The sequence below is a fragment of the Lolium rigidum genome, chromosome 1 (assembly GCF_022539505.1).
Source record: "Lolium rigidum isolate FL_2022 chromosome 1, APGP_CSIRO_Lrig_0.1, whole genome shotgun sequence".
Lineage (NCBI taxonomy): Eukaryota > Viridiplantae > Streptophyta > Magnoliopsida > Poales > Poaceae > Lolium > Lolium rigidum.
In genome coordinates, this window is record NC_061508.1 from 305342843 (window position 1) to 305364137 (window position 21295).

Genomic DNA, 21295 nt, shown 5'->3' on the forward strand with positions numbered 1-21295 from the left:
CAACCGCATCTATGCCTAAAAAGTCCACCTTCGGAGTTATCATCCGAACCCCATTCGGTATTAAGTTGCTAAGCAACAGACAATTGCATTAAGTATGGTGCGTAATGTAATCAACAACTACATCCTTAGACATAGCATCAATGTTTTATCCCTAGTGGCAACGAGACATCCACAACCTTAGAACTTTCTCGTCATCGTCCCGGATTCAATGGAGGCATGAACCCACTATCGAGCATAAATACTCCCTCTTGGAGTTAAGAGTAAAAACTTGGCCGAGCCTCTACTAATAACGGAGAGCATGCAAGATCATAAACAACACATAAACAATAGATTGATAATCACCATAATCATAGTACTCTCTATCCATCGGATCCCGACAAACACAACATATAGAATTACATATAGATGATCTTGATCATGTTAGGCAGACTCACAAGATCCAACAATGAAGCACAACAAGGAGAAGACGACCATCTAGCTACTTCTATGGACCCATGGTCCAGGGGTGAACTACTCACTCATCACTCCGGAGGCGACCATGGCGGTGTAGAGTCCTCCCGGGAGATGAATCCCCTCTCCGGCAGGGTGCCGGAGGCGATCTCCTGAATCCCCGAGATGGGATTCGCGGCGGCGGCATCTCGCGGAAGGTTTTCCGTATCGTGGCTCTCGGTATCGGGGGTTTCGCGACGGAGGCTTTAAGTAGGCGGAGGGTCAACGCGGGGGCCACACGAGGGGCCCAGGGGGTAGGTCGGCGCGGCCGGGGCTCGGGCCGCGCCGCCCTAGCTCCCGGCTGCCTCGTGGCCCCACTTCGTTATCTCTTCGGTCTTCCGGAAGCTTCGTGCAAAAATAGGACCCCGGGCGAAAGTTTCGTCCAATTCCGAGAATATTTCTTTACTAGGATTTCTGAAACCAAAAACAGCAGAAAACGACAGAATCGGCTCTTCGGCATCTTGTTAATAGGTTAGTTCCGGAAAATGCATAAATATGACATATAATGTGCATAAAACATGTAGGTATCATCAATAAAGTAGCATGGAACATAAGAAATTATCGATACGTTGGAGACGTATCGGCATCCCCAAGCTTAGTTCCGCTCGTCCCGAGCGGGTAAAACGATAACAAAGATAATTTACGAAGTGACATGCCATCATAATCTTGATCATACTATTTGTAAACATATGTAATGAATGCAGCGATCAAAACAAAGGTAATGACATGAGTAAACAAGTGAATCATATAGCAAAGACTTTTCATGAATAGTACTTCAAGACAAGCATCAATAAGTCTTGCATAAGAGTTAACTCATAAAGCAATAAATCAAAGTAAAGGTGTTGAAGCAACACATAGGAAGATTAAGTTTCAGCGAGTTGCTTTCAACTTATAACATGTATATCTCATGGATATTGTCAACATAAAGTAGTATAACAAGTGCAATATGCAAGTATGTAGGAATCAATGCACAGTTCACACAAGTGTTTGCTTCTTAAGGTGGAGGGAGATAGGTAAACGACTCAACAATAAAAGTAAAAGAAAGGTCCTTCAAAGAGGAAAGCATCGATTGCTGTATTTGTGCTAGAGCTTTTATTTTGAAAACATGAAACAATTTTGTCAACGGTAGTAATAAAGCATATGAGTTATGTAAATTATATCTTACAAGTTGCAAGCCTCATGCATAGTATACTAATAGTGCCCGCACCTCGTCCTACTTAGCTTGGACTACCGGATCTTTGCATGCCATGTTTCAACCAAGTGTCACAAAGGGGTACCTCCATGCCGCCTGTACAAAGGTCTAAGGAGAATGCTCGCATTTCGGATTTCTCGCTTTTGATTATTCTCAACTTAGACATCCATACCGGGACAACATGGACAACAGATAATGGACTCCTCTTAAATGCATAAGCATGTAGCAACAATTATTATTCTCATATGAGATTGAGGATATATGTCCAAAACTGAAACTTCAACCATGATTCATGGCTTTAGTTAGCGGCCCAATGTTCTTCTCTAACAATTTTGCATGCTCCAACCACTAAAATGATAGATCCTTCGGACAAGACGGACATGCATAGCAACTCACATGATATTCAACAATAGTTGATGGCGTTCCCCGTAAGCATGGTTATCGCACAACAAGCAACTTAATAAAATATAAAGTGCATAAGTACATATTCAATACTACGATAGTTTTTAAGGCTATTTTGTCCCATGAGCTATATATTGCAAAGGTGAATGATGGAATTTTAAAGGTAGCACTCAAGCAATTTACTTTGGAATGGCGGAGAAATACCATGTAGTAGGTAGGTATGGTGGACACAAATGGCATAGTAGTTGGCTCAAGGATTTTGGATGCATGAGAAGTATTCCCTCTCGATACAAGGTTTATGCTAGCAAGGTTATTTGAAGCAAACTCAAGGATGAACAGGTGCAGCAAAACTCACATAAAAGACATATTGTAAACATTATAAGACTCTACACCGTCTTCCTTGTTGTTCAAAACTCAATACTAGATATTATCTAGACCTTAGAGAAACCAAATATGCAAATCAAATTTTAGCAAGCTCTATGTATTTCTTCATTAATGGGTGCAAAGCATATGATGCAAGAGCTTAAACATGAGCACAACAATTGCCAAGTATCACATTATCCAAGACATTTTAGAATTACTACATGTAGCATTTTCCAATTCCAACCATATAACAATTTAACGAAGAAGAAACTTCGCCATGAACATTATGAGTAAAGCCTAAGGACACATGTGTCCATATGCAACAGCGGAGCGTGTCTCTCTCCCACAAAGTGAATGCTAGGATCCATTTTATTCAAACAAAAACAAAAACAAAAACAAACCGACGCTCCAAGTAAAGAACACAAGATGTGATTGAATAAAAATATAGTTTCAGGGGAGGAACTCGATGATGTTGTCGATGAAGAAGGGGATGCCTTGGGCATCCCCAAGCTTAGACGCTTGAGTCTTCTTAAAATATGCAGGGGTGAACCACGGGGCATCCCCAAGCTTAGAGCTTTCACTCCTCTTGATCATAGTATATCATTCTCCTCTCTTGACCCTTGAAAACTTCCTTCACACCAAACTTCAAGCAAACTCATTAGAGGGTTAGTGCACAATTAATAATTCACTCATTCAGAGGTGACACAATCATTATTTTCACTTCTGGACATTGCATAATGCTACTGGACATTAATGGATCAAAGAAATAAATCCAACATAGCAAAAGAGGCAATGCGAAATAAAAGGCAGAATCTGTCAAAAACAGAACAGTCCGTAAAGACGAATTTTAGGATGGCACCAGACTTGCTCAAATGGAAAAACTCAAAACTAATGAAAGTTGCGTACATATCTGAGGATCACGCTCGTAAATTGGCAGATTTTTTCGAATTTTCTACAGAGAACTGTGCCCAGATTCGTGACAGACAGCAATGTTGTTTCTGCGCAGCGATCCCAAATATAACATCAACTTTGACATAGAAACTTTACTTGGCACAAAAACATGATAAGGAGAGGTTGCTACAGTAGTAAACAACTTCCAAGACTCAACAAAACAAAAAATTGCTGTAGGTAAAAACATGGGTTGTCTCCCATAAGCGCTTTTCTTTAACGCCTTTCAGCTAGGCGCAGAAAGTGCAAATCAGGTATCATCAAATGAAGAAGCATCAACATTATTATTTTTCATGCAAACACAACTTGTTGCAGAGGGTACTTTAGGTGCTCTATTATCTAAATTTTCTATGGTGGTGCTAGGGGTTTTAGCAATTTTAGGCCTATAGTAATTCTTTTGTTTAGGCACTTTAGAGGCATACATGAATTTTTGCTCTTTACCCACATAAGCTTTCTCATTATACTTGAGAGAAGAAAAGGTTGAACCCAAGGTTCCCATAGCTTTTTCAAGTTCGTCAATCCTATTGGTTTGATTATCCTGGACAACACAAGTTCCTAGGACACTAATTCTTTCATCAATTCCTCCTAAGGATTTATCAAGTTCATAAGTTTTGTCAAATAACATTCCCAATTTAGTTTCAACACTTGGAAAATTTTTCTCTATGGTTTCCAATTTTTTCATAACATCTTCAAGAGAGATTTCAATTTTAACTTCATTAACAGGTGGTATTCCAACTAGACTCTCAATGATGCAACTAGCTTCTAAAGCGGGAGTACCTAGGAAATTACCTCCCGAAAGAGTATCAAGAACATATCTATTCCAACTAGATAAACCAACATAAAAGTTCCTAAGAAGGATAGTGGTGGAGTGTTTCTTAATGCACCTTTGATGAGCATTACTAATTCTATACCAAGCATCTTTAAAACTTTCTCCACCTTGTTGCTTAAAAGAACGAACTTCAACTTCAGGATTACTCATGATAACAGTAATAAAGTAAACTAGGCAAATAAAGTAAAGACAAGTAACTAATTTTTTGTGTGTTTTCGATATAGAGAGCAAGACAGTAAATAAAGTAAAACTAGCAACTAATTTTTTTTGTGTTTTGATTTAGTGCAGCAAACAAAGTAGTAAATAAAATAAAGCAAGACAAAAACAAAGTAAAGAGATTGAGAAGTGGAGACTCCCCTTGCAGCGCGTGTCTTGATCTCCCCGACAACGGCGCCGTAGAATTTACTTGTGGCGTGTAGTTGACGTGGGAGTTAGAAATCTTTGTGGTGTAACTTTTCTTCGGATCCCGCAACGGCGCCAGAAATTTAGCTTGATACGCGTAGATGCACACGTCCGTTGGGAACCCCAAGTGGAAGGTATGATGCGCATAGAAGCAAGTTTCCCTCGCATGAAACCAAGGTTTAATCGAACCAAGAGGGAGCCAAGAAGCACGTTGAAGGTTGATGGTCGCGAAATGTGATGCGGCGCAACACCAGGGATTCCGGCGCCAACGCGGAACCCGCACAACACAACCCAAGTACTTTGTCCCAACGAAACAGTGAGGTTGTCAATCTCACCGGCTTGTCTGTAACAAAGGATTAAACGTATCGAGTGGAAGATGTTTGCAAAGAAAATAGTAAACACAATTGCAAGTAGATTGTATGCTATGTAAAGAATAGGACCGGGGTCCACAGCTCACTAGAGGTGTCTCTCCCATAAGATAAAAGCATGTTGGGTGAACAAATTACAGTCGGGCAATTGACAAATAGAGAAAGGCATAACAATGCATATACATGATATGATAAATATAGTGAGATTTAATCCGGGCATTACGACAAAGTACATAGACCGCCATCCAACTGCATCTATGCCTAAAAAGTCCACCTTCAGGTTATCATCCGAACCCCATTCAGTATTAAGTTGCTAAGCAACAGACAATTGCATTAAGTATGGTGCGTAATGTAATCAACAACTACATCCTTAGACATAGCATCAATGTTTTATCCCTAGTGGCAACAACGACATCCACAACCTTAGAACTTTCTCATCACCGTCCCGCATTCAATGGAGGCATGAACCCACTATCGAGCATAAATACTCCCTCTTGGAGTTAAGAGTAAAAACTTGGCCGAGCCTCTACTAATAACGGAGAGCATGCAAGATCATAAACAACACATAAACAATAGATTGATAATCACCATAATCATAGTACTCTCTATCCATCGGATCCCGACAAACACAACATATAGAATTACATATAGATGATCTTGATCATGTTAGGCAGCTCACAAGATCCAACAATGAAGCACAACAAGGAGAAGACGACCATCTAGCTACTCGCTATGGACCCATGGTCCAGGGGTGAACTACTCACTCATCACTCCGGAGGCGACCATGGCGGTGTAGAGTCCTCCCAGGAGATGAATCCCCTCTCCGGCAGGGTGCCGGAGGCGATCTCCGAATCCCCCGAGATGGGATTCGCGGCGGCGGCGTCTCCGGAAGGTTTTCCGTATCGTGGCTCTCGGTATCGGGGGTTTCGCGACGGAGGCTTTAAGTAGGCGGAGGGTCAACGCGGGGGCCACACGAGGGGCCCGGGGGTAGGTCGGCGCGGCCGGGGCTCGGGCCGCGCCGCCCTAGCCCCCGGCTGCCTCGTGGCCCCACTTCGTTATCTCTTCGGTCTTCCGGAAGCTTCGTGCAAAAATAGGACCCCGGGCGAAAGTTTCGTCCAATTCCGAGAATATTTCTTTACTAGGATTTCTGAAACCAAAAACAGCGAGAAACAACGAATCGGCTCTTCGGCATCTTGTTAATAGGTTAGTTCCAGAAAATGCATAAATATGACATATAATGTGCATAAAACATGTAGGTATCATCAATAAAGTAGCATGGAACATAAGAAATTATCGATACGTTGGAGACGTATCAAACATCAAGAAGCAAATTCAAAGCACATTTAAGCCTAACCCACTTTCTATGAAAAGGAATCTTGTACACAAATAAATTCATGAAGAACAAAGTGGCAAGCATAGGAAGGCAACACAAGCGCAATTTCAAGATTCTCAACATAAAGAGGGGAAACTTAATATTATTAAGATGCATACAACCATGTTTCCCTCTCTCATAATAACTTTCAGTAGCATCATGAACAAACTCAACAATATAACTATCACATACAACATTCTTGTCATGAGCCATATGCATAAAATTATTACTCTCCACATAAGCATAATCAATTTTATTAGTTGTAGTGGGAGCAAATTCAACAAAGTAGCTATCATTATTATTCTCATCAAGTTTAGGAGGCATAGTATAATCATAATAAAATTTACTCTCCATAGTAGGCGGCACCAAAAGACCACTATCATTATAATCATCATAAATAGGAGGCAAAGTATCATCAAAGAAAATTTTCTCCTCAATGCTTGGGGGACTAAAAATATCATGCTCATCAAAACCAGCTTCCCCAAGCTTAGAATTTTCCATATCATTAACAACAATGGTGTTCAAAGCGTTCATACTAATATCATTGCTACTAGCATGCAAATAAGATTCCATAGGTTTTTTAATTTTCGCAAGCAAACAATCCATGTCTTAACTCAGGAAATAGAATAAGAAGCTCATTGTTGCTTTCCATTATGCCTAACTAGTGTAAACAAGAAACCAAAAGATGCAATTGCAGGATCTAAAGGAAATAGCTTCGAGTACTTACAACGGTGCCGGAAAATAGCTTAGTAGCCGAGATCCGGAGTGTGAGTACCTTTTACCTTTCCTCCCTGGAAACGGCGCCGTAAAATAGCTTGATGTCTACGGGTGCTTCTATTCTTGTAGACAGTGTTGGGCCTCCAAGAGCGAGAGGTTTGTAGAACAGCGAGCAAGTTTTCCCTTAAGTGGATCACCCAAGGTTTATCGAACTCAGGGAGGAAGAGGTCAAAGATATCCCTCTCAAGCAACCCTGCAATCACGATACAAGAAGTCTCTTGTGTCCCCAACACACCTAATACACTTGTCGGATGTATAGGTGCACTAGTTCGGCGAAGAGATAGTGAAATACAAGTAGTATGGATGTATATGAGTGGTAATAGCAATCTGAATAAAATATGGCAGCGAGTAAACATGCAACGAACAAGTAAATAAGCGGTGTTTGCGGTATTGGAAACAAGGCCTAGGGATCATACTTTCACTAGTGGACACTCTCAACATTGATCGCATAATAAATAATAACTTCTCTCATTTGTGCTACATATACTCTTGTTTGATAATGAACACCATTCGTTGCGTAGGATTACACGAACCCTCAATGCCGGAGTTAACAAGCTCCACAACATTCGATATTCATGTTTAAGTAACCTTAGAGCATAATAGATCTTTGCAAAATAAACCGAGTACTAACATAGCATACACACTGTCACCTTTACACTATGAAGGGGGAATAAATCACATCAATACTATCATAGCGATAATCAACTCCATAACCTACAAGAGATTATGATCATAATCTACGACAAGAACCACACGATGCACACACTGTCACCATTACACCATGCAGGAGGAATAGACTACTTTAATAACATCACATGAGTAGCACATAGACTAGTAGCGATACAAAACACATTGCAATCATAAAGGGATATAAATAAGCACTTCACTATGCCATTCATAACAGTGAATAAGTATTCTGTGAAATATAGCCTAAGAGACCCACACGGTGCACACACTGTCACCTTTACACACGTGGGACAAGGAGTCTCCTGGAGATCACATAAGTAAAACCCACTTGAATAGCATAATGACATCTAGATTACAAGCATCATCATATGAATCTCAATCATGTAAGGCAGCTCATGAGATTATTGTATTGAAGTACATAGGAGAGAGATGAACCACATAGCTACCGGTACAGCCCCGAGCCTCGATGGAGAACTACTCCTCCTCATGGGAGCAAGCAGCGCTGATGGAGATGGCGTGGAGATGGCAGCGTGTCGATGGAGAAGCCTTCCGGGGCACTTCCCGTCCCGGCGGCGTGTCGGAACGAGACTCCTGTCCCCGCATCTTGGCTTCGCGATGGCGGTGGCTCCGGAAGGTTTCTCGACGTGACTTATCGTCTCGGGGTTTTAGGTCGGGGAGCTTATATAGGCGAAAGGGGAGCCTCGGAGGGGCCCTGGTGGGGCCAGACACCAGCCGGCGCCCCCCCCCCCTCAGGTCGCGCCGCCATAGTGTGTGGGGCCCCTGTGGCCCCCCTCTGGTCCCTCTCGGGTGTTCTGGAGGCTTCCGGTGAAAATAGGGTACTGGGCGTTGATTTCGTCCGATTCCAAGAATATTTCCTTACTAGGATTTCTGAAACCAAAAACAGCAGAAAACAGGAACTGGCACTTCGGCATCTCGTCAATAGGTTAGTTCCGGAAAACGCATCAAAACATCATAAAGTGTGAACAAAACATGTAGGTATTGTCATAAAACAAGCATGGAACATCAGAAATTATAGATACGTTGGAGACGTATCAATGACGGTCCCTATGAACTAATGTTTGCATTGAATCATTTGTGTAGGAGTTGTCCATAGGCAATGCTTGAACCATAAGTTGGCGTCAAGGTTGCAATACGAAGAAATGAGGTGTGCAAGTGCAAGATGAGTCAACTTGAAGAGCTCGCATGCTTGAAGCTTGCCATTCATATGTGTCCATGGATATGTAAAGTTGCACCGAAGATGAAGCTCATCCATAGTGGAGTATGGGGGATCCATCCGCAAGACCTCATCTTCATCAAGAAAGCACAATCAAGAACGGCGTTTCATCTTTTTGCGGTCAAGACCATCATCATCGAGCTAAAGTGGAAGGCGCAATGTTAAGGTTTGCTCTTGATAGGGTTTCTTCTTACCGGTCGCGTGGTTTAGTTGGGAGACTGGTTTATTGGCTAAGTGTCGTACTATCAAGGGGCTCTCGAGTAAGTAATTCGATCGTATCGTTCGGAGTGCGGTCAAACTTTTGCATCCTTGCATCATATCTCTTGGTTGTTATTTGGATCTTATCCATGTGGTGTATTAGATCTTGTGGTTATTTCCATGACAAGCTCTAGTTCATCGAAAACGGATTTCGCATATATCATTTGTTGCATTTTCGATTTTGGAGTTTTTCTCGGTTCTTCGGGTTTAGAGGGTTCACTCTAAAAATTATAGAAAATCATCTATCACTAGTTTTCATATCTTCACTTTTGTGGGGGTAGCTCTTGTTGTCCTCTTTCCAACAAAATTGGTTTCATGTCGATCGGAGTTTCCAAACTCTAGATTTTGTGGTTTTAAGTTTGTCTCATTTGGATAGAGAAGAAGGATGAAAAGGAGGAAGGGCATGGCTGGTATCTCCACCGGAGCACGACCGGTACCTCCACCGGAGCACGGCTGGAGGTACCACCCTTGGTACTGCTCAAGTTGGTTTGCTTACAACATATGTTCCAGGGTGTTGGGCGCGCGGCCGGTACCGCGACCGGTACCGAGGCCGGAGGTACCTCCAAAGAGCTTTCCAACAAGAAAGAGCAGCTCATTCATGCCAAAGAGCTGATCCCATAATGAGCCATCCTCGTACACCATCAACGTCTCAACTACAATGGTGACAATCCTAAGAGAAAATAAAGGCCCACAAAACCGATACCAACAAACATCGATCAGGCTCCTTTTCTCTCTACTTGTAAAGGAAAACAAACCACTAAAATGGTAGTAATACTTTACAAAAGAATACAGACCTCGAGACTGCATATATGGAACATGGGGCATGTGAACCCACTTTTTGAAAAGTTCCGTTTGTGATGTCAAAACATGTTTTAAAAATCGAAACACAAAATGATTTCTCAGATGATCTCAAATATGTGCCCTGGACATGAGTTTCGTGACAAAAAAAACCTTTTACTTTGTCTCGGCAAAAAAGTGAAATTTTGCAGTATATATGTGACGTATTTTGTCTTTTTTAGATTCTGAAATAAAAAAGTGGTTTCTCCGCGGAAACTTTCTACGCACACATGGAACATGCGTACGTACCTGGATATTTTTATTTCAGAATTTTTTAACATTTGGAAAATGCATTTCCAACTAGGGTTCACATGCACCCAGGTTCAAACCGGACTTTTCCTACAGACCTCTCTCTATTTTTACAAGATTCAGGTAATACAATACGCTGGCCTCTACATACGCAACTCCCTGATACGACCACGGAGAGTATATATAGAAGTATACACGCAAATACAGCAAAGTCAGGGAGCCACTGCAGGCAGCCACACTACAAAATGAGCCGACCGAAACACAGCTACTAGTGCAACTTACAAGGCTACTGTCACGAGAAAATTACTTATTTTTCACCATCATCTGCCTGGAAGAGAACCGGCGTCTTGACAGCCTAGCAGTACAAAAGGAGGTATTGTCGTCACCAATTGTATGATTGAAGCAAATAATAATTAACAACAAGGCATGTGCTATGTTTATTGCTGTTGACATTACCCAGAATAGTGCTTATTGTTTCTCAGATGTATGTATCCAACTACCACCATGCGTGTGCTACTTGTGTTTATTGTTCTTCACATTCTCCAAAAGGTGTATGTTTTTATATCCAACTACCACAACGCATTATTTTGAAGCAAACATATAACACGTTAACATTGACTAGACTTTGTTTGGCTAGGGAAAACAGAGAGATAGATTGACTGGGTACGAGCAGGTCATATGAAAGTTCAAAGCTGGACCAAGGAAAATCAGATAAAGTGGGTGTAGATGAACTAAGTTAGGTCACATTCGTTGCAAGAGCATCGCAGAATTCAACCAACAATAAAGAAAATACCCAAATGTGTGGAGGAAAGGAAATCTGGATTCATAAGCCTTTGGTAAAGTAAACCTTCTCAGGATTAGAGGTGTTTGACAAGGAAATTTAACAGAAATTCAATCCGACAAATAAATCCTTTTGTTGCCTTAAGAAATATCAGAAACCTTGTCTTTTTCTTTACTATGGTATCATGTGGACCGTTACTTAACTAGGACTAAAGGAATGTATATGAAAACAAGCACATGACATATAAGGCATTACGCATGTGATGTCTATTAAATCTCCGGAAAGAATTTTCTTTCACCAACAACCAAAGGTGCTGAAAGCAGATTCGGACGATCAGAGACCTTAATGATCTTTCGGGGAGCCTCGAAGTGTATGTGCCCATAGCTATGTTATAAATACATTGGTTGAGTAACTAGGCGTGGAACATTAACTTAGCAGGTAACTGAAAGAAGGCAAATTATTCTTAGATGGAGCGTGGACTCGGTCAAAAGGAATTGGGATAGTTGACATTTTACAACCCCCAAACTTTAACCCACAAGGGGTTCAAACAAGAAGTTGAACTCAATCAAGATAACTCAGCATGTTGAAATTTCAACTATGCAACCTTGGCTTGATAAAATACTACACAAATTAAGTAAAATATATTTGCTTACTATAAAGAACTGATTGAGGAATTACATTTTATAAGATAACTTCAGTTCACACCAACCAATTATTCTCTCACGATAAAAAAAAGTGAACTTATGAATGTACCTTGTCTATCTGTTGCCATTTCTTTTGCAATATTCGCCACATTTATGGTAGGGATTGGATGCATTGGCACAATCAGGATTGATTTCTCTTGTTGGCTCCACTTTCATGACAGCCTTTCCCTTTTTCGAGTCTGAAAATAAACCGAATTATAGAGAAGCATAAATAGCTGCCAAGTGGACCTTAAAAAACAATTTGTCATATCCATACAGACCACTAGCAGGTTGAGGGTAACTTAAAGAACACACCTGGCTTGCTTGGAGCTGTAGGTGCCGCTTCATTCAAATGGTCGAAGCAGTACTGGGCACATATATGGAATGGGTTGCCTGCATTTGGGCACCTCGGATCCACCTTCCAATTCTGCACCGGTGAAATACTCTTCCCACCTGCAAGGGTGCTTATATGAGTGAAACCAATAAAAACTGAAATGTGCAAATTAAAACAAAACCCAGTTCGGAAGAACCAAAGAAAGCGTCAATTGAGCATTTTCTCCAGAAAGAATTAAATCATCTTTAGGCAGGGCACACACAAATGTGGCAAGATTTCCCTGGTCTGAGGCATAAAATTCCTAGCAGTTTGTGAATTTGAAATATGCGAACCGCCGGAATTGCCACCCCACTGATCAAGACAAAACAAATCCAAATCAACTAGAGTAAGCCCAGTACTATTATCTTATTGTACCTTTGCTGCGCGGTGACTTCTTATCGGTTTTCTTCAGCTTCTCCGCCTCCTTAATCTTGGCAGTACAGTGCTCTCCACATTCATGAAACGGATTGCCAGCATTCGGGCACTTTGCATCTGACTTCTTGCTGCTCCCGGACTTGACACTGCCATCTGCACACAATCAAAAGATAGAACACGGTAATTATCACCACAAACATGCATAGGCCACGGCCCAACCGCTCAAGATGCCAGCAAACACATAGACACAACATGTTTATCAGTAGCAAGAGACGAAGCAAAGGAACAACCTTCTGACGAGGACGTGGAGCGGCCGGAGCGGCGTGAGAAGAGGGATATTGGGGACTTGCCGCCCTCGGACGACCGGCCGGCGTCGATTATCTTGTCGAGGCAGTGGTCGGTGCAGACGTGGAACGGGTTTGCCTTGTTGGGGCACCGCGGGTCCACCTTCTTGCCTTCGCCGTCCGAGCCTTCGCGCACTGGCATGAAAAAATCAGATTTTTATCCTTCAGAATTTGTCATTTTCTCAGATGTGAGCATGCGTGTAGCGACAGACAACGACGAACTGGGGGAGGAAAGAGGGAAGTTTGGTTGGTTAGTTGCTCACGGAAGACGTAGAGGGGGAGGCCCCCGGAGCCGCCGGTCCTCTCGCGGCGGCGCGGCCTGGGCTGCAGGTCGCCGTCGCTGTGCGTCCTCCCGTTCTGGGCCAGTTCTTGGTCCGGACCCGGCGGCAGCGGAAAGGTCTTCACCGCGGCGGGGGCGGGGGCCGGGACGGGGCAGTACTCGGCGCAGCGGTGGAAGGGGTTGACGGCGTTTGGGCAGTCCGGGTTGACCGCCTGCCGCTGCGCCCCTCCCGCCTCGCCGTTGCTGCGGGCGGTCCCGTTCTGGGCCGGCGGGGGCTTGCTGGCCGCCGGAGCGGGGGCGGCGACGGGGCAGTAGGCCGCGCAGCGGTGGTAGGGGTTGTCGGCGTTGGGGCAGTACGGGTTGACCGCCCCCCGCCCTCTGGCTTCCTCGGCCATCGCCGGCCGGCGAGCACGGACCACCTACCCTCCTGCTTCTCCTCCGCAGCAGCCGCGGCAACACTAAAGCAGCAAGATTTTGACTTGCAACTAACTAAGATGCTGGAGATAATTTAAGGACGGAAGTCGGGAGATGGAAGGTGGAACTGCAGCGAGGTCAGGAGTCGGAGGTTGGAAACTTGGATTAGAGACGAGTGGAGAGGGGAGATTAAGGTGGGATTTAGAGGTGGAAGGGAGACTTTGGGGACTGGAAATCTGGAATTTGGGTGGCGAAGAGGTCCAATCTGGTAGCTGCGCTGCGGCAGGGCGGTCCAATCTGATGGTCTCCTTCTTCTTCTTCTTCCCCCGTCGTCGTGTTTCTCTTTTAGGTGCTCGTTTTCTACCTGCGAATAAACTACTGGCCATCACCCCGCCAACACGGCTGACGAATTGACCTGTTTTTCTAACATATTATGAGCAATAACGTCGAAACCCAGGTAACGCGTTCCGAATTCGAAATTGACAAAATCTATGCAGACGTTTTGTTAAGAGTATTAAAATTTACTCAGACACGTCGTCAAATAGTATGAGATTTGGAAGGTGGAACCACCTTTCTACCATCTACCCAATGATTCGTTATCAGCTTAATTAATCGGCATGATTCGCTACCTCGGATCATACCGTTTACTCTAAAAAATAATATTAGCTCTGTTCCATAACAAGTGTTACATATTTGTTTAGATATGCATATATATCTAGAAATGTTTTAGTATGTAGTTATATGCGAATCTCGACAATCTAAGATATTTATTATGAAACGGAGGTTGTATATTTCATCAACAAATCTAAGATATGAGTGAATTCCACTTTTTACCCTATAGTTATGCATTTGTGACACATATTACCCCATTTAGTATAACTACTACCAAAATATCACATTTATGAGGCTTTAAACATGGATAGCCTCAATTTAGTATTTTGCTTATTATTGCTAGATAGGATAGGCATGATACGTGGATATGGGGCGACAAAATATGCAAATATCAGAGAGCATCATGGACGATTGTGTCCAAGCTTATTTAAACCATATGTTTCATTTCTCACTATCGTCTTGATATTTTTGCACCTTTCTAATCACGTAACACCTTGCCCAATGAACACACATCAGAAAACAAGAGTCCAAAGCTTTTAAAATGGGTAATATACATGGATTTTCACTCGCTGGGGTAATTAATGTCACAAATGCATAAATAGAATAAAAGGTGGAATTCACAAAAAAAAGGACGTACCCAGTGTTGAGAGCTCCCGCACTGTGCGGGGTCTTTGGAAGGTGTTAGTGTCAAGCCTTACCCTCACAAAGTGCAATGTGAGGAGACCGTGACTCGAACCTGGGACCTCTCGGTCACAGGCGGTGAGGCTCTACCGCTGCCCAACTAATGTCACAAATGCATAACTAGAGAATAAAAGGTGGAATTCACAACTAAGATATTTATTATGAAAGGAAGGTTGTATATTTCGTTGATAGAGTATCAAGATTACATTAAATAAGCAGAACACAAAGGAGCAGGTGAAACCCTAGACAAGTGAGATGGTTATAATTTGGAAATGTGGTGGTTGTTATCTTTCACATTGTTTCGATGTTGTAAAGTCTGGCCGGTAACCTAAGCAAATTGGTTGCTCGTAGGCCGTTTCTAGCTTTATTAAAGTTGTCGTCAGCCACTATGTATCCTATGAAAAATACCCTAGTTGATTAGAGGAGCTATGTTATCTCGAATGCATTCCTTGATTCCCCCTGTCTGGCGACCTCTTGTGCACGCGAAGACGAGAGGAACTACAGATTAATGTTAGAGAGTACTTTTAGTTCTTCTTGCTATAATATGTTTGTTTGTCCTCGATGACAACGCCATGGATGTTAAGGCGGCATCCTACATAAATAACACCCCGTAGTTTTAGTCCCATGCTAATGTGATCTTCATGGTCCGGGTATCCAACATTGGAGGTCTTGGGGTGCTTTTGGTCCCACAAATCAACGATCTCGATCTTGTAGACATTCGATGCTTCGGCTATTCTAGCAATAGGAGGGGCAATGATATTGTGAGGCGTATTTTGGTCAGAGTTTGTCTCGCCGTGACCTTTTTGTGCCGGCCCCTAGTCTTCTACACGGATAGTTCAATGATGAATCAATGGTTCGACAATTTGCCCCGCAAGAGGTGTGTCCCTGGCAAAACCTTTGAAGGTTAGTTTTCCTTTATGCATATTTGGTCTTCTGCGGTCTCTTTAGCTGACTCAATGTGGAAAGTTGACATGAGAAAATAAAATAAAACTAGAGGTGGCTGACTTAGAAAAACCTTGATGGCAATTATTTTGTTTTATATTGGATATTTAGCATGAGAAGGTTAGTTTTTTACTTTATTTAATAAACCGGTAAGGCCATATGGTTTGCTAAAAAAACTTGATAGCCCTCACTACATTAGCAGGGCACTGCTCTACATTTCTACGAGTAATAATTGAGTAAACATGCATGAAGTTAACCCTTAGCAACGCACAAATGCTACCGATGTTTAATCAATATTTTGTACGAGTGAGTACGTGTTTGTACCTTCAAAAAGCGCTAACACACAAGAAATAGACAAATGCTCATACACAGCAATATGAACCTTCATAGGACTAAGAATCTTGGCACCTGCCCAGCGTGTGTAAGCGTGTGTAAACGTGAGCACCTGGTTCCGGCGGCCCTTGGCAGCGCGACCCGCAAGGTTCCTCCTACGTTTGAGAAGGTGGAGGCGTTGCTTTGGCTGATGTTCGGTGGCGAGTTTGGGGATGCCGACAAATTGACCGGCTTGACCGGCGGCGTGGTGGCGTCAGTAACGGCGCGGCTATGTCCTCAGGCGTCGTGGCGGGGGTGCTTCTTTGCGGTGGTGCGCGGTCTCGGCCGGGCCGTCTTGCGAGGAGGGAGGTTGCGGCGACGCCGTTCATGGCATATGGCTAGCACATGGCGGCTCGGTGGTGGCTTGGGTAGGTCTGGCATGAAGCTGCAACTGGATGGCGGCGGCAGCCTAGGCGCAGCAGCGCGGCGGCTTGGCTAAGGGGCTTGATCGTGGCCTGGCAGGCGGCCGGGCCTAATCTAGGCCTCCTCGGCCATGCTACTGCGTCCGGAAGGCGTGCTCCTCTGGTGGCGGTGGGTGGATCCCCTCCCCTGGGATGCCACTTGCTTTGACGGTTGCATGCTATGGTGCCATCATACCCTGCCCGTTTCGTGTTGCGGTGTGCTGATCATGCCATGGGCTCGGGCTCGTGGGGATGCCGGGGCGGCGGCCTCGGAAGGTGGACTGCGCGGGCGGCTCTACGGCGGGCAACGTGGCGGTGGTGGTGGTCTCTCTCTTCGGTCATGGGGCTGGCGAGGAGCAGACGATGGGGGATCCTGGTGTTGGCGGCGCTTCGGCTTTGGCAACTCCCAGATCATGTTTCGGAAGCCTAGCTTGGGGACTAGGGTGGCTTAGTTTCAGGTGCGGTGTGCGGATGCTTCCGGGTGAAAACTCAGCGTCTCGGCGCTAACGGCGGCGATGCCTGTGGGTGTCGTTACCCTCTTGGGGGCGTCGTTGTGAGTATCCGCCCTGTGGTATGGCTCCGGGTGAAAACCTTAGACCTTGTGGTCTCGACGGCGGCGGCGCGCTGCGTCGTTACCCTCTTGGGGGCGTCGTTGTGGAGTCCGGACTCGACTTGGTTTCGTGCAACTGTCTCCAGTGGCAAGTTTAGGTTTTCTGTGTCTTCTTTTGTTTTATCTTTGATCTACTTTGTAAGAGGTTCTCCTCTTCACCTTGTATCGGTTCGACCGTCGCGGTTTTATTTATAAAGCGGGGCGAAAGCCTATTTCGAGGAGGAGGATGAAAACACTCACTAACAACTTGAGAAACCCACGAAAAAACAGTTTTGTTGTTTATTCCTTTGTAGAAACCGATCACACGCGGCAGCATTGGTCGCCATTATAAGACCGCCGCCTTGGCAGGTAGTATAATCCCAATTTAAGCAAGCAAGTCTATTTCCCAGCTCCCTTCCGCTCCACGCTTTGCCTTTAGGTTGGTCCGATCTTCAATTTTCACCTTTCGGTTTGTTGCCCACCTTGACGTACGATTAGTCATGCGACTCATGCAGATATCATGCGCCTCCACCGTATCTCTCTGACACGCGATTCTAGGCTGTCCAGATCTCTTCATTTGCCGAGCATAACCGTGGCATCTTTACTTCCACTCGAATGTACTCCAAACAGTATGTTTTAGAAAGTTAAATTAACGAACAACACTTCTTCCCCGACCCGCTCAGTGTCACCCCCGCGCAATCAGGGGCGGAACCCTAGCTTCTCCGCAGGCCCCCTTCTTCGTCCTTTCCGTCCTAGGCCATCGCCGCCAGGCAAATTAAGCCCACGTGGTCAGTGGCGGAGCTAGAGCAAAGCTAATCAGGGTGCACAGCTCCTAGCTAACTTACAATTTTAGACAAATTCAAACCACATGGGTGCACAAACCATTGTCTAGAGGGGTGCACACACTAGATTTCAGGCTAATTGCAAGGTTTTTTTTCCTACCCTGGTGCATGTGCACCCTGGTAGGTTCAAGTAGCTCCGCCCCTGCACGTGGTGCCGGCGGCGGCATGCCTTCTTGGCACGAGGAGCTATGTGCGGGACGGCGAGCAGCGCTAGGGGCGGCCGCTCATAGGTGGAGGCGGCTGTAGGTGGCGGTGCTTGTGGCTACTGCGGCTCCGGGTGGCAGGGGATCCTGGAGTTGGCGGCGCTTCAACAAATGTTTATCTTAGATTGCGTTAGGAGGGCCTCACTCAGCGACAGTGGGTGGTCCAAGCTACTAGCGTACGCGCACAGGTTTTTTCAGGTAACACCTCAACGTTTCAACTCTAGTGGCGGCGATGCATGTGGGCGTCGTAACTCGTAACCCTCTTCAGGGCGTCTTTGTGGGTACCTTCTCCGTTCGGGTGAAAACCCTTGACCATTTCGGTCTCAGCAACGGCGGTGCATTCTATCGTTACCTCTCGGTCTCGTTCTTTATCTTTCTTTAGTGCCAGGTTTTAGTTTTTCTTGTACGGAGTACCATTTTTTTGTTTTGTTTACCTTTGATTTGAATTGTAGAAGGGTCTCTCATCATTTTGTATAGGTTGGGAGGGCTGTTTTGAGGAAACGTGTCAAAACACGTGAACAAAAAGGTAGGTTAGTGTGTTAGGAGTAGCAAAGCTGAATTATAAAAGACCAGGCAGTACCACACCGGACCACTTTTGCACGGCCCCGCACAGGCTTCGCCCGTGTAACGTGTGTCTCCTGTTCAACGGTCGCGAGTCGCGTGCAAACGAAGTCGGTACGACGACGGAGTTGGCTATTCTGCAGGAGGACGACAATTGATTCAGTCGCCGCCTACACCCACTCAACCCAGATTTTAATAGAGCCACTGTGCGGCTGTGCCCCTCCCAAATATGCACATGACATGTGTTATCACACTACACACCGCAGACTACCAACCACGCTACACGTAAGAATTCCCAGCCCAGACCAGGGAAACACGAAAAGCTGTCTCGGCCCATGAAGAAGCCTAGCAAATGTCTAGGGCCAACATGTCAGTCCATTAACTAAATGAGTAAAATACATGGCAAGTAACTGAACATGGAGGTGATCAGTAGTATTATCCAAGAAATAAAGGCTAGAGCTGAGGGTTTTATGCCGGTTTCGTTCGTTATGAACGAAGATGCTCGAACATGGAGGCACATGGCCTTGCTAAGTCGTCAGTGAATCGTGAGTTAGTATTCCCAAGATTGTATTCCCAAGGTCGTCATCTCTGGTTCCTAGATTCGCCAGATGAAGTTTGTATTCCCAAGATTGTTAATAATGAATAAAGTAGCGACCGACTTCTCTCAAAAAAAAAAGTGAACTTGTTGGAGAGTTCAGATTGGTCATTCTACTTCGAAAATACCAATTTACAATTACTGAAGACGAGTTGCATGCTCATATACGGTGACTAGCTCTGGGAATGCCATGTATTTGTTGACCTGGCGCTCGTGGAAATGCCATGTATTTGTTGATGTGGCGCTCGTGGAACCCAGATGTCAAGGCATCTTAAAGAGGGCCCATATACAGGCGAGGGTAGTTGCAACTGTTTCGTTTCTAGGTCAGGCACGGCGGTGTGTTTTTTCCAAAAACCCAGGAAATAGTCTGCCCCTCTAGTTCTCTTTCTTCCTCCTTTGTCTGACCAAATCTCTAAATTATCACCACCCGTCTGGCCGTCCCCATCCCCTACTCCCACCACCGCACTGGAGAGGCGTGCATAGGCCACATCTGCACCTTGTTTCCCTCTTTGTCGCGACGCTCCTCGAAGCAGTACCACTGCAGCTCGAGCGGTCTACCAGGTGACACGCAGGGGAGGAGAGGAAGACGGTGTCGGCATGAGGCCGTGACTCGGCTCCAGAGTTTGCGCGCACTACCTCAGACGCTCTCGACACACATAAACATCTCAACGTGAGCAGGATCGTCGGAGGGCCGCACGGCCGGCCAGCGGCATGCGGCAAGGGCCTCAGTCAAGGCACGTGCAGCACGCCAGGTAATTGCTACCGGAGACGCTCGAGAGGAGACCTTTAGGAGGTCATGCACTAGGTTCACTGACTCCGTCCCTGACATTTGTTTGTCCAATAGAAGTATGAGACCTATTTTCCCTCTCACTATGATATTGTTTACTTTCTATAACCGATGATTGAATTGTATGTATCCTATTTGTGCCACAAATGATTGTTCTCACTAACACTTGTGGGCATCAATGAACTAGGTTCACTAACTCCATTTCTGAAATCTGTCTGTCCAATAAAAGTATGAGGCTGTAAAGTAATTTGCATTTATCTTTATTGCAATGGCCGATAATTATACTCAAGAGCACATATTGAGCTAAGGATGCTCTGCAATACCTAGGGTTAGTAGCGTAGTCAGGATAGAGCAACGCCCCAGGCCAACCTTATGCTACAGTGACAAATAGTGCAGAATAGTACGTACATTAGCTAAAGTTAACAAAGAAATTAGCTTCCACGCCCCAGGCCATGGCCAGTGTTGCCTGGGGCTGGCTACGCCCCTGCCTAGGGTCATGCAAAAACATACGTGTAATGCATGTTTCTTGGTTGTAGGGCATGTCTTAACCCCTAGAGAGGATGGAGGAGGAGATAAAGAGGAGAGGATGGAGGACGAGGAGGACGATAGAAAGAGGAGAGGATGAAGAAGGAGGAGGAGAGAAGAGGACTGTAGGGAGGGAGGAGAGAGAGATGGGTGGTGGATAAGGGTTGGTGGCCGGCCATCCAATTTCGAGGGAGTGAAGTTAGTAATGGCGCACTATGAGATGGTGCACAATTTTTTTTAAAAAAATGGAGTTCCGATTCGAATTTTGGAGGCATGAAAGTTAGCAGTGGCGCACCACAAGGCGTGGTAAATAATTTGAATTTTTTTGCCTGAAAACTAAAAGCTGAAAACACTCATGTTTCTTTTTTTGATTTTGGGGAATCTAAAAAATCTCTAAATGGCCATAGGCAGTTGAAATCGGATTTTAAAAAAATTCGTAGATATATTTTCATATAAAAAACTTTTTCATCGGGAGGTTGTATGCAACTAGAAAAGCCGCTCTACTGAAACATGACACCATTCTGCAAA

At 44.6% G+C, this 21295-nt stretch overlaps 1 protein-coding gene across 1 annotated transcript; it reads right to left on the reverse strand.

Moving 5' to 3' along the window:
* Positions 1–10021: 10021 nt before the first annotated feature.
* On the reverse strand, positions 10022–14042 carry LOC124697143. The gene is made up of 7 exons (XM_047229779.1): positions 13227–14042; positions 12910–13098; positions 12620–12772; positions 12187–12324; positions 11942–12071; positions 10506–10762; positions 10022–10115 (listed from the first exon to the last, which is right to left on the reverse strand). Exons 1-5 carry the CDS (start codon positions 13636–13638, stop codon positions 11947–11949), a joined length of 1017 nt encoding a protein of 338 aa, XP_047085735.1. The 5' UTR covers positions 13639–14042; the 3' UTR covers positions 10022–10115; positions 10506–10762; positions 11942–11946.
* Positions 14043–21295: the final 7253 nt, after the last annotated feature.